The sequence below is a fragment of the Ptychodera flava genome, chromosome 8 (genome assembly GCF_041260155.1).
Source record: "Ptychodera flava strain L36383 chromosome 8, AS_Pfla_20210202, whole genome shotgun sequence".
Classification (NCBI taxonomy): Eukaryota; Metazoa; Hemichordata; class Enteropneusta; family Ptychoderidae; genus Ptychodera; species Ptychodera flava.
Window position 1 is genome coordinate 38,547,786 of NC_091935.1, and position 15,101 is coordinate 38,562,886.

General features: G+C 35.9%; 1 protein-coding gene across 1 annotated transcript; it reads left to right on the forward strand.

Annotated features, from left to right (window-relative positions):
- On the forward strand, window positions 1-9,549 carry LOC139137978 (uncharacterized). The gene is made up of 3 exons (XM_070706206.1): window positions 1-152; window positions 3,374-3,687; window positions 8,190-9,549. The coding sequence occupies exons 2-3, from the start codon at window positions 3,377-3,379 to the stop codon at window positions 8,359-8,361; spliced, it is 483 nt and encodes a 160-aa protein (XP_070562307.1). The 5' UTR covers window positions 1-152; window positions 3,374-3,376; the 3' UTR covers window positions 8,362-9,549.
- The last annotated feature ends 5,552 nt before the right edge of the window (window positions 9,550-15,101 follow it).

Here is a 15,101-nt window from a genome sequence, read left to right on the forward strand (position 1 = left end):
TATTCTTTCAGTCAGTTGATTTTAATCGTGAGTCAGAACCTCGAGAGGCTCAACGGTTAAAGTTTAGTGGAAGATTTTGTAACAGAATAGGTGCAATAAGCGCACGTATTTGGATTCAGATTGACGGATTTTTTATCGTCAGAAAATCACAGGTGAGTTTCATTGCGAGAATTTAATTCCTTGTATACGTTTCCGGCTGACTGATGAATTAAGAAGGAAATGGTATGTATGTACGCTTTACTGCTGAGAATTTCTAAGAGAACTTTACAGATTGAATTCTTCTCTATTATCGACTAGATCTTTAGGTAATTTTTTGTTCTTGACATGCTTAACAACATAGTACTCGATACAACAGTAGATAAATCTTGACTACAGTTTGAGGTTAGACGTAAAGTGGCACGATTTCAGCAACTCACCCCGAAGTACAGTGATATGTTCGTTATACACTTTGAGGGCGGCTTTAATAATATCCTGGTCTATTTTGCAGTACAAAAAACCGAGTTATAAATACAGTGCCTTCTCGTAGAATGTCTGCCTGTTACGAATTATTACACTATCAAGGCACGTTTGAGGTTTGAGGTTTTCTACCGATTGCTGAACAATTGTATGGAACATGTGATTTGATTTTAGAAAAAGAAACCAAATCGTTCTTCAGTATGTGTTTACCCTGTATATTTTCGACGAATACTAATTTTAGTATCAGACGTAGGAAAACAAATTCAACCGTGTGCCAGGTATGTACAGGTACTAAAGATGCCATCTGGGACCACAAACTGGGACTCCCAGTTTACTAAAAATTTAATCTGCGACCTGTCCCAGATTGGGGTTTTCCGCCACCTGGACATCTGGGACCCCTAGTCCCAGACCATGTTTTTTAAATGGAGAGACAGTGGCTTCTGGCCGTCACACATTGTATGTTGTTCTGTGAACTTTTCTAAATAGATTAAATGGATTTTGTTGGTGGTTTGATTATTACATAGAATGATATAGTGTGTTTCAGGAGAATTACTCCTACATATATCCTTTCATTTTAGCGACAAGTTTGCTTCATCATTCATGGTGTTTGCGCATAAACATGGCACTGTTTAAGACTTCGGTTGTTCATTTTCTTTCTATATGAGGGCATATTCCCTATAGTTGGTTTCATTTTGACCATCTGTATGATGAAGTCAACTGTATTCAGATATGCGTTTCCCACTCATGCACCAAATTATTTGCTATGAATGTTGTATCAAGAGCTGGAGCTGGCGTTTTTAGACCGTTTGCCTGAAGCATGGCATTACAAGTCTTGCTTGTACCTCCACGCTTGCAAGTTGTTAAAACCACGGTCCCACTGTGATAGAGGGATCGTGTTAAAACAGATCTAGAGCTCCTTGAACAGTAGTGGGAGATGCCATTGTGGTGTCTGTGTTTGGCTGGAGGGATATATTTGTATATGTTGCAGTAAATATATTTATTTTTGTATGTGTAATTATGCATGATGTATAATCTGCTGTTTGTATATTTGTCATTATTTCACAATTATGTAAACCTTTGTATCAAGGAACAATGATAGTTTTGACTGTTTTGTTGGCTATTCTTTCAGACATTTTATTTTCTGTTGAAAAAGGCGAGATTGGTAATTTCTAATTTTGTAAAGCTAGCACAGGAGAGTGTTCAAAGGTGTTTTTCTGTTGTTGTGTTAATGGTATTGCTGCTTGAAGATGATTTTTCTTTAAATATTTGCATCATTTATACAAGTCTGATTTAACTGTTATAGCCTTCGAAAGTCGTTTTCTGTTTGCAGTTGTGGTTTCAGGGAGGTTATCATGTCAGTTTCAGTCTTTTAGAGCATGGAAAGTGTCAAGGAAGAAGAACAGGACCTTGGCAATACATAGTCATTTCACTTTATTCATTACTTATAATAACAATAAACTACCGATAAACCTAAGACTGTTTGTTAGTAATTACTTTTAGAAAAGGTGTTAGTTACAAGTGACAGGTTGAATTTTTTTACTTTTTTCAGACAGAAAAATTAAAGATCGATAAACGAACAAAGCTTCAAGAAGTTGCATTTAAGGTTCTTTTTGTGCACAAATCAGATATACTGTGAAATATTAATTTTTGTGGATTTCAGGAACAAACTAGTCTAGCACTGTCAGATATTTTGTTTAGTCAGATCACAGTCCCTCTAGGACTGTGGTCAGAACATAGAGCTAAAACTTTTTTGGGTAAACAATGTCTACTCTCCATAATTTCTGCCTTTGCACTCAAACTGCCGTCCATGCACTTTGACATGAACCTAAGGAGGAACTTGTCCCTAAAGCGAACGTTATGACTTATCCATCAAGAATGCAGAACGCACAACTGTCCCAGTCCCAGATAGCCAAAAAAACCCAATCTGGGACCGGTCCCAGATTGCAAAGTGGGAGTCCCAGTTGGCTGTCGCAGACTGCATTTTTAGTATCCGTACGTACCCCCGTGTGTGGGCGCTAAGTGACACATCCTCTTCTTTGGAGCTCCAGCATATGTCACATCTTCAGTTTTGTATTGACATTAGCACAACATACATCGATGTCGCCTTTCAAGAAATTAACATGAAAACCTTAGGTCGTTCAAAAACACTTGAAGATAGCATGATGCTGTATTGTATAAATTCCAGTCTAGAAGCATTCAACAAATACCTTATCCAAGTACGTGTCGGAAACGAAACCCGTTATGACGACGTCGTGTTTGATTTCAAGTGAGAATATCAGAAAATTAACACCACACAAGGGACGTCATTTTGGTATCAGCACATTCTACCATTGTATGATAAATTTACATGTCTCTCCTTTATATTTTACTTGTATCATAGAGACACAACCAACATTTATGATCCATGCAGTGGATCTCTTAGGAGTCGATGATCAATATATACCATATTAATATGTCAATAGTCATTCAATGGTTTCATCAAACGTACCCCAGATTTATTTTTTACGTAAATTTAATGACTTCTTGAAAGTTCAGGCAAGATCGGCCTCATCACTTTTCAAACACTGACTCTACCCCTGATTTTATATAGGATTCTAGAAGAACATAATCGGCATTACATTTATTGCATTTTCGCGAGAAACTATCAGCTGTTGAAATTACACATCTCTGCATTACCTGGTAGAACGAAAGTTTTGCGAAATGTTGGACGCTAAATATTGATTTAATCATTGTAACAAAATTTGAACAGGTGTATTAACTCTCAAATATACCAATTTTCCACCTGTAATTGCATGAATTTCTTTCAGAAACAAAACGTCGGTTCCGTTATCGGTTTAGCTTTTTTGTACTTTATATAAACGAAATCTCAAAACTTTGTCACGACTTGAACCTTGACTATTCCTTTTCCTTTTATCAGACGATGGCAGGCTTCATGGCTGAAATGAGAGGAGAGTATGTTGAAGCTATACAAGCAGTGATGGCAGAGTACGATGTTGATCCAGTTAGTGTGCCCTCAAAATACAGATATCAAAGCGTACACGGCAGATGCCGCTCTGGGTGCAGAAGATGCAAGAAATCGTGGGGTTCTCATCTTGGCTGGCTTACAATTGATTTTAGAAGACAATGCGTTGCAAAATTCTGGCGTCAGAAATGCAGAGGTTGTAAAGATAGTAAAATTATGATATTCGATGACAGTACCAAGATAAGGATGATAGAAATAGCTCTAATTAGGTAAGCTTTAGCAAACGCACTTACCGGTAATATATATTATAGATGGCTACAATGACTTCGATATGAAGCCAAATAAAATCAAAGTGAGACTTGAGTGGACACCGTGGGTCACCAGTATGTATTAGGGAGATGGTGCAGTGGCAAAGAATGTGAAATTTTCAGAAGAGTTACTTTCAGAATGGGCTTAGGAATACAATTCAGAATAAAATTCAGACACTCACTATGTGAGATAATATTCTGTATATTCCAGAAAAGTCCTTTCAGAATGTGCTTTGGAATACAATTCAGAATAATATTCAGACACTCACTATGTGAGATAATATTCTGTATATTCCAGAAGAGTCCTTTCAGAATGTGCTTTGGAATACAATTCAGAATAATATTCAGACACTCACTATGTGAGATAATATTCTGTATAGAAGTAACAAGTCATTGACATTGACATAGTCCCCACTTGTAATAGGAGTATTAGTCTTGATGGGGCAGGGAAATGAGGTCATTAAGAAGTATCACTGGAGTGTATATGTTCAGATCTATTAAGTTATGCATATATATGCATATTCAAGGTCAAAGGTCATCAAGGTCACGTGACATTTTGGAAAAAAACCCCCATTGTATTGCTAATTAATCCATATATGCCAAAATTCAGACCTCTAGCTCTATTGGCTTGCCCACAATTATATATGGGCATAATTATCGAGGTAAAGCATGTGTTGTCATAAGGTCTCCCATCCTACTAAATATAAAGGACATAGCACTTGTGGTTACTTATTTATTGACATAATCGTGTATTTTACGTAAAAGGTTATCGAGGTCACATGACATTTTGTCAAAAATTTCTATCCTATAGTCTGTCCCTATATACTAAAAATCAAACATTTACCTCTAGTCGCTTGCTCAAAATTAGATATGCACATAATTAATGAGGTACAATATGTGGCGTCATAAGGTGTCCCATCATACCAAATATGAAGGGTGTAGCACTTGTGGTTCCTGAGTTATGGACAAATATGTATATTTGAGGTCAAAGGTCATTGAGGTCACGTGACATTTTTCAAAAAAATTGTATTGCTAAGTTATTCCTACATACCAAAAATCAGACCTCTTGCTCTATTAGCTCGCTCAAAATTAGATATGTGCATAATTAATGAGGTACAATATGTGGCGTCATAAGGTGTCCCATCATACCAAATATGAAGGGTGTAGCACTTGTGGTTACTGAGTTTTGGACAAATATGTATATTTGAGGTCAAAGGTCACCGAGGTCACGTGACATTTTGTCAAAATAATTGTATTGCTAAGTTATCCCTATATGCAAAAAATCAGACCTCTAGCTCTATTGGCTCGCTCAAAATTAGATATGTGCATAATTAATGAGGTACAATATGTGGCGTCATAAGGTGTCCCATCATACCAAATATGAAGGGTGTAGCCTTGTGGTTACTGAGTTATGGACAAATATGTATATTTGAGGTCAAAGGTCACCAAGGTCACATGACATTTTGTCAAAAAAATTGTATTGCTAAGTTATCCCTATATACCAAAAATCAGACCTCTAGCTCTTTTGGCTCGCTCAAAATTAGATATGTGCATAATTAATGAGGTACAATATGTGGCGTCATAAGGTGTCCAATCATACCAAATATCAAGGGTGTAGCACTTGTGGTTACTGAGTTATGGACAAATATGTATATTTGAGGTCAAAGGTCACCGAGGTCACGTGACATTTTGTCAAAATAATTGTATTGCTAAGTTATCCCTATTACAAAAACTAGACCTTAGCTCTATTGGCTCGCTCAAAATTAGATATGTGCATAATTAATGAGGTACAATATGTGGCGTCATAAGGTGTCCAATCATACCAAATATCAAGGGTGTAGCACTTGTGGTTACTGAGTTATGGACAAATATGTATATTTGAGGTCAAAGGTCACCGAGGTCACGTGACATTTTGTCAAAATAATTGTATTGCTAAGTTATCCCTATATACCATAAATCAGACCTCTGGCTCTATTGGCTGGCTCAAAATTAGATATGCACATAATTAATGAGGAACAATATGTGGCGTCATAAGGTGTCCCATCATACCAAATATGAAGGGTGTAGCATTAGTGATTACTGAGTTATGGACAAATATGTATATTTGAGGTCAAAGGTCACCAAGGTCACATGACATTTTGTCAAAAAAATTGTATTGCTAAGTTATCCATACATACCAAAAATCAGACCTCTAGCTCTATTGGCTTGCTCAAAATTAGATATGCACATAATTAATGAGGTACAATATGTGGCATCATAGGGTGTCCCATCATACCATATATGAAAGGTTTAGCACTTGTGGTTACCGAGTTATGGACAAATATGTATATTTGAGGTCAAAGGTCACGTGACATTTTGTCAAAGCGTCTGAGATATCTGCGTGAACGGATGGACTCACATGGATGGACTGACGGACTGACATGACCCAATCTATGAGCCCCCTGGACTTTATCTGTGGGGACTAAAAACTGTGTCACTGCATCCTTTTTGCAATATGAATACGATGAGAAACTAAATTTTTATTTTTCTTGGCCTTATACATGGGAGTCTATGGACTGCCTTATACATGGGAGTCTATGGACTGTCTTATACATGGGAGTCTATGGACTGCCTTATACATGGGAGTCTATGGACTGCCTTATACATGGGAGTCTATGGACTGCCTTATACATGGGAGTCTATGGACTGCCTTATACATGGGAGTCTATGGACTGCCTTAAACATGGGAGTCTATGGATTGCCTTATACATGGGAGTCTATGGATTGCCTTATACATGGGAGTCTATGGACTGCCTTATACATGGGAGTCTATGGACTGCCTTATACATGGGAGTCTATGGACTGCCTTATACATGGGAGTCTATGGATTGCCTTATACATGGGAGTCTATGGACTGCCTTATACATGGGAGTCTATAGACTTCCTTATACATGGGAGTCTATGGATTGCCTTATACATGGGAGTCTATGGATTGCCTTATACATGGGAGTCTATGGATTGCCTTATACATGGGAGTCTATGGATTGCCTTATACAGGGGAGTCTATGGAGGCGAAAACTAAAAAGTCCTCTAACACGGCCAAATTTGATCGCATTGTGAAACAACTCAACGTGCATCTGTATGAGGTAGAGTACTATCCTTTTACCAAGTTTGAACGAAATCGCTCCAGGCGTCTCTGAGATATCTGCGTGAGCGAAAAAAGTCATAAAATATGCAAATGAGCAATTAATTAATAAGTCACACCCACCAAAATCTAATCAGATCTAAGTCTCATCATGATAATACCAAATACCCAATTGCATGACATTGGACCTAAGGGTTCTTAAGTTATGAGTGGAACAAAATCTGTCTACGGACGGACGGACAGACGGACAGACGGACGGACAGACGGACGGACGGACGGACGGACGGACAGACGGACACACACACAGACATTGTGGCGACATAGGACACCTTTGGTGCTTCGCACCACGGTGTCCAAAAATGATGTTTCCGGTGACATGCATTCGAAAATTTTGGTAGGTAGGATTGGAGGAAATTACGTTTATTAAAATTTGGCCTGACGGTGGGTATCATTTGTGTTACGCAATGCGTATGAAAAGGTACATATGGAGAGAGAGAGAGAGAGAGAGAGAGAGAGAGAGAGAGAGAGAGAGAATAAATGTGTACTTTGTTTGCCCTTGTCAATCAACGATATTTCTGTCAAAAACATGTATTTATGTATTTGCTACCAACAGTCTCTTCTCCCTTTACTTACATAAAGAGACGTATTGCTTGATGTGGGACACCTTTTGTACTTGTTGATATGTGCGCTATGTAAGAATGTAAGAGCCCGTTATACGAACCTATTATATATATATATATATATATATATATATATATATATATATATATATATATATATATATATATATATATATATATATATATATATATATATATTATATATATATATATATATATATATATATATTTATATATATATATATATATATATATATATATATATATATATATATATATATATATATATATATATATATATATATATATATATATATTTATACCTATCTAATTCATACCATAAAAATATTTTTCCCGTTGACTCCTTAAGCCCATAGGCAATACATGCCTCTTTAAACACTTGCAATCCTCTATCACTCAACCACACACCGCAATTATCAGCCTACAAACATTGACTAAGGGCAGCACCTGTTGACCTTATCATATATTACACCGTCATATATCAGAGGATTGAATCACTAGGTTGACATCATGCGGTATGCTATTTAGGTGTCTTTGCACCACATTAGTATATCGTGAATTGTTGCGCGATAAGATTGACCCAAAAATGTCACAGATTGCTTTAATAACCTGCAAGTGTCAATTGTCTGTTAATCGTTATATTACGAGTTGGTTATTACTTCATTACTCAATCTTATTATTGCATTGCCCCTTAATAGGTTAGTTCGGTTTATGACCGGTGAACATCAATTGGAGACAGGTGATGAAGGTGACTACGATCCACCAATAGATAACGGTGAAGATGAAGAGGACGATGATGAACCTCATGAAAGAATGTTATGCGAGAAATGTAGATGGGGAAGACAGCGTTGTCGGAGACGAAGACGTTAACTGTTAATGCTACATCGCTTTTCTTCAAGACATGAACAACGCTCCTTTGTGAAGAGAACATCGTATCCGGTTGTAACATTTACCGTCTCTGACGTTCAAATATGTGGAACGTCCTTTTTGAAAGCTACTTATTTGTTTGATTTTGAGTTTCAAGGGTAACAAAGAAATGACATTAATTTGTTGTTGCGATGAATAATTGTAAGTGCCACCGCACAGAGTTGAGAGGCAAAAAGACGACTTATTTACCTGCTAAGTCTTTTGCAAATGGCTGTGGAGAAATATTAGAGTACGAAGAAATTATTTTCTTCGAAAAGAATAACATTGTAAGTCCCGTACACATTCAACTGACACACCGTTTAACTTTGCAAATGGTTGTCGAGAAATATTAATTTATGAAGACATGCCTTTCACTGACAACTTGCAGAAGATCATCGTAAATCATTTCTCCAACAACACCACATAAGAAACTATGTGATGATCAGTACATATCCAACTAAAACACCATTAAGTAAGGCTTACATGTAAGTTTCCTTGAAAACGCACCCTTTATTTAAAATGCACAGTTAAAATGTTATTCGCAAAAAGACGACTTATTTACCTGCTAAGTCTTTTGCAAATGGCTGTGGAGAAATATTAGAGTACGAAGAAATTATTTTCTTCGAAAAGAATAACATTGTAAGTCCCGTACACATTCAACTGACACACCGTTTAACTTTGCAAATGGTTGTCGAGAAATATTAATTTATGAAGACATGCCTTTCACTGACAACTTGCAGAAGATCATCGTAAATCATTTCTCCAACAACACCACATAAGAAACTATGTGATGATCAGTACATATCCAACTAAAACACCATTAAGTAAGGCTTACATGTAAGTTTCCTTGAAAACGCACCCTTTATTTAAAATGCACAGTTAAAATGTTATTCGAAAAACCCAAAGATAATACAAGTTGCAAGTGCCAGCTTTCACAATTCCTGGTGCTTAATGAACATTTTGATCATTACAAAAATAAAACTATGAGGAGAAGGAGGAGGGGGAGAACATTAAAGCATTTAAAGAATTTAAAGAATTATGTGGACTCTTCAATGTTAAGGATATTTTACTGACGTTTTACCCAAGACCACATCGTCTGATTATGATGTAAGGTTTACACATTACTGATTGTGTTGTACTTAAAATAAAGACTTTTGGACCACATATATAAAGAAATATTGCAAAACTCTTTCGTTAATATGTGATGCTATTTATATTACATTGTTTAGAGCAACCTTCACAAATACACGAAAATCGTAGCCTTCTCAGTTTACATGTTATCTGTACGACAACCTCACATTTCTCAGGAGGATGCTGGCACTGACGCTTTCGTTGTGTATAATTGTTTCCTCTTGTTTTCATACCAGTAGAAGCAGATGTAAGATTCATGACATAATGGGAAAAACACATAAAGAGAACAAATTTACATAAACTCAAAAAGTTCACCTTTCACACTTGACGAACCGAAGCACCAGTTAGAAGGACAGCCTTAAATTTCAGGTGATATTGCTATTGTGGTCGCAACATCCCATCTGAATATCAAATGAACAGGCGACAGTAGGCATGTAGGGATTATTTTACTAGTGGTCGTTTTGGCTACAAAGTAGTTCACCATTGGACGATGAGTATTGATAATATATCGCTTTTACTGATGGATATAAGAATGAAGACAATAAGCATAGCTAAACACTCAAGTATTGAAAATAATTAATAATAATTAAAGCGTACGATGTGTGAACATCCAAAGAGTTATCGTTGCACAGGTAAACGCGCGTGAAAATTCATGTACATGGTGCTGGGTGCTGCATGTCTTCAATTTTAATGTGAGGTTAGACAAAAATTTAGTGTACATTTTCACCAAAACACGCCACTACAATAACCCTATATTTACCCTCTTATATGGCATTACGGTAGCTATCGCCACAATCCTCTATCATAAAGTTAATATTTACTGAGATGTCGTTTTTAATCAGGAAGACAGTGTATTCGCTTGATAGAGAATGGCTTATTTTCTTTTATGTAAAGAAGTTCATACCTTTTGATGTTACATGTACACTATGTGATGGGTTGTAAGCCTGGGCTAATATTTTGGGCTAAAACTTACTTTAGGCACAGAAGAAACAAAAATATTATTGCTTCATGGAAGAAAAATAATGAATATGTATTTTAAAGTTTGAGTTACATGTATCACCCGTTTACAGAATTGAATATTATTAAGCTGAACAATTTTCAACAGCATCGACTTGCAGAAGGCTGACGTTCAATAACAATGGCAATAAATTCATCGTTGTGCAGATATAGAGCATCTAATATCGCTATTATGTAAAGTGACTTTCCTTCAACAAACAGGCTACGATGACATCTTTGAGTCAGGTTGATTCGATCTTCATGTTCTCTCTTTTCCAGTGAACTGATGGACTCACGGATGGACGATCAGACGGACATGACCCAATCTAAAATTGTGTCACTGCATCCTTTTTGCAATATGAATACGATGAGAAACTAAATTTTTTTTTTCGTGGCCTTATACATGGGAGTCTACGGAGATCTGCCTTATACATGGGAGTCTATGGAGGTGTAAACTAAAAATATGCAAATTTCACCACGATTTGCCCAAATTTGGGAAAGGTCACTCATATGCACTTCCATACCAAGTTTCAAATCAATCGGACTTGTGGTTTCAGAGAAGATTTTTTTTGACCAAAAATGGGAGAAAATTACAAAAAAATTCATGAAAAATAGCAAGTCCAAGATACTGACCCAAGATGTGCACAATCATTTCATGTCATGTCAGCCCAAAGTACTTACATGCTAATTTTTCATGTAATCTGCTCAGTGGTTATTGAGTTTTTTCAATTTAATGACCGTTCTTACATTTTTTCACTTAATTTGCATATTTTTGGCAATGACAACTTCTTTTGAACAAAATCTCAGTGTTCTCCCCAGAGGGTTTTAGCGTATCGGGGCCGATAAGCTTTAATTTTGGCCGATATGCTTTCACACCGGCCGATACGCTATCCGATACACTATTTGAACCAACCGCCGTGTACAAATGACCTGCTAATGCGTAGCTGATTACCGTTCACCAGCAAGTTTATTGTCAGTGACGGACAAACAGTGTACTTCACAAGTTTATTTTTAAATAATTCACAACAAAAAAAGGTGTCAAACGTGATTTGATGTTGCATATGGGACAAAGAGATCGACATTTGGTAACAGACAGACGGTCGTCCGTAACTTTATCAAGAATGTTGACAGCTGCGTCCGGGCAGCTAGGTTTGAATTACGGTAAACACAAACCATCGACCGTTGACAAGTTTGTTTCCTGTGGCAGACATGCTAAAATAAACTCTAGGGCCTACAGTCACTATTAATTTGTAACTGAAGAAGTAAATCAAGGTTATAGGGCCACGGAAATTCAGTGGTAAAGCATAACGACATCTCTGAAGTGTCAGTGTCTCTTGTCTGTCAATTACTATTACATGCGTACGCTGTACTCTCAATTGAGCGATACATGCACACCGTCTTTCCGTCAATGATAATATACAAACAAGCCATTTACAAACCTTTTGTTCAAAGAATTCATCGTTTTTTGGTCCAAAACAACATAAAATGGATAAATGTGGCATTTTAAGTCTCAAAGTTTGACAAGAAATATCGACGGCATCCAAACAACCACATTGCAGCCGACATATTGACAGGCCATTTTACCGCGTCACAAAGGTAGACACCCTAAGATGCCGATTTGTGATTAGACTCCCCAAGTCCTGAATACGTACAGTTCAACACGAACACAGAGGAAATGACACAATACAATATATCATCTTCAGGTTTAAATTTTTTTCATGAATTTTAACGAAAATAATTAATTAAAATATTCATGACTTATTGTTATGTAAATTTATGCTAATTAGCCGATACTCTATAATTTTTTTCTGGGGAGAACACTGAAATCTCATCTACAGCCCATTATCCATGTACACACCAAATATCAAGATGAAATGTACAGCGGTTTTGGAGTTTTTGATGTTGACGGACATACATACAGACAAACATACATACAGACATTTCCCTAGCCTATAAGAATAGCTTCCATTGCCATATTTACATATGGCTATGGGAGCTAAAAATTATTGAACATCCATGATTTCATTCTCCTTACTTGCTTAATATTTGATGACTAACTGGCAACAAACTTCCACACAGGGCAATCCCAAATTAGTATTTTGTATTGATAACAATAGATTTCACTTCTTTGTTGACCCTTTGAGCACTGTAATATTTCCCACATGAATTTTAGTGCATCATTTTACCAGTTTTTATGATTTTTTTGTAATCATTTTGATAATTTTTGACTGAATGGACATCACATTTCATTGGCTACATTTCTTCAAAATTTTGGCAAAAATCTGAAAACATATGACTGGGGTTACATTTCATAAGGGACGATTCAGAATTTACTTCCAGGGGGAGGGTGGAGGATTTTCTATTTTCTCGGTGATTTTTTTCCATGGCCCCCCTAGTAAATTATAGAAAAAATCTATGGCCCCCCCCCTCATCTTTCCTGTTTTTTTTCCATGGCCCCCCCTAATATATACATGCATGCTTATACGGTACATTATAGACATATCTAGTCTAACAAGTTGCAGGAACTGTAGGGCCTAGTGGACATTAATCGATGATATAACAAATCATTTCAGGCTTATGTGACTATAAAAAGAATGATTTGCAGGGACTGCAAGTGGCACACTTTTGGAAAGGGTAGCAATAAACATATCTGGTTGTAAATTTCTGAAGAAAAGTTAATTACTAAATATGAATACTTTTTTCGTTATGTCTCACTAATACATATGATGCACACAAAGACAAGCAAAGATGTCAGTTAGAAACGGTGAACAGAAAATCAGAGGAGCAGATAATTGGCAAAGTGATATATATCTTGAAGTTTAATGGTACATCTCATTTGCAGATATCCAGATATTTCTGGAAAGTGAGATGTACATGTACATGCACACGTTCAGCATACATTTTCATTTGATGATGCTGAATATTTGCAGACTCACGGTGAAAGTTTTAAACATTAGGAATTAAAATTGGTGAAAGCCAACTTGTTTTTAATTTTCTCTTTTTTTCTAATTTGGTTGTCATAAAACTAAGTTGCTGCCACTGAAAGCAACAATGCTGAGGAATATTTTAGAACATTTCTTGAACAAAACACCTTATCCAAAACATGAATTCACATGTTATTCTGCTCATTCCATTCACAATCCAATGTTCATATTAAAATGCAGATAACCCTGTGTAAGTCAAAATTCACATTTTGTCAGCAGTATTTTTCAAAATTGACAGAGCATTCATATTTCAAATTTTTTTAACAAACTTTAATTTAGAATAGTCATGATGCGCATGTTTTCAGATGACACGAAGCAATACATGTTAATTTGTTTTTTTGCCTTTTCTGCCAGCCGCCACTGTGAAATCTTTGATTATACATATCAGAATGAATGGGACACAAAAGTAATTAGCATCAATACACAATATGTAAGCCTATCCACATTTCTCCTAGCCTCATACACACTGAGATCACTTCTTGGACTACAGCAAATTTCTTGTGTACACAATATTTCAACAATCTCGACACCATAGCATTGGTGCAGTGCCACATGATCTTCTGGATGCACATACAGGATTATTGGAAAATCAACCCTTTTGTAAATTTTTCACCATATATTTTTGACAGTAATACATAATATTTTTATTTTCAACATTAAAACCTATTCGTTGAAAAGCACCTTGAAGATGAGACGGCCATAAATTTACTTTCAAAAAAGTTTATAGTAGATGTAAGCACTGTAAAAAGTTATGTAGAACATTTAAAAAATTTAGAAAGGGTAAAATTGATGAGAATGAAACATAGAAAAAAGGAGCAGAAAAGAAGAGTAACAGTAGCAGTAGTTTACTCAAAGGATGATATGGGTGTATATTTGGGATAAAAAACCTCAATTTTTGTATTAATGATAAAAATTAATTTAAGTCGAAAACTAGACAGTATTTTCTGAAATGTAATATTTCACTTGAAAGGATAGTATTCATGTAGATAAAAACAACTATTTTACTTGGCATTATCCATCTTCATTTTAAAATTGTAGGGGTTTAAAGACTGACACTCTAATAATTGATTAAAATCATGATCAGCAAAATTAAAATGCCTCTTATTCAAAATGCCTCATTAAAAATGTAAGAGCTTTATTGCCAAACAAAACCAATTGATAGTTGTTGTGTTATATAGCATTTAAAAAACATAATGTGAAATTTCAGAAAATTTGACCCAGCCGGAGTGGAGTTAAATTCGTTGGAAATTTTGAAATTGGGAGGCAAAAGAAGCCAAGAAATCAGGTGATTTACATACATTTGCATAAATTAACACTTCTTTATCATGCAACTTTCAACTGCTTTACAAGCTACAAGGTAAACCCAACCTTAAAAGACATTTGCTGTAATTTTTAGCATTTGTTCAATGTTCATCTCTGTGTATCAGCATTTGTTTGTTATTCTATCACTACATAGAACACCCAATGCTGTATTTAGCAACATACCAGTGTGAACATAAATGACCATTGTTATTGTTGATAAATGAATTCTAGTCTGGACTTGATCTGAGATCTCTTTTCAACAAAAACAACCCTGACTGTTCACTGTATGGT

What these genes read in the sequence shown, in the direction of transcription:
- LOC139137978 (XM_070706206.1), top strand. Translation starts at nt 3,377, where the DNA reads ATGGCAGGCTTCATGGCTGAAATGAGAGGAGAGTATGTTGAAGCTATA. An exon ending in ATAGAAATAGCTCTAATTAG is followed by an intron (nt 3,688 to 8,189) that starts GTAAGCTTTAGC and finishes GCCCCTTAATAG; the next exon opens with GTTAGTTCGGTTTATGACCG.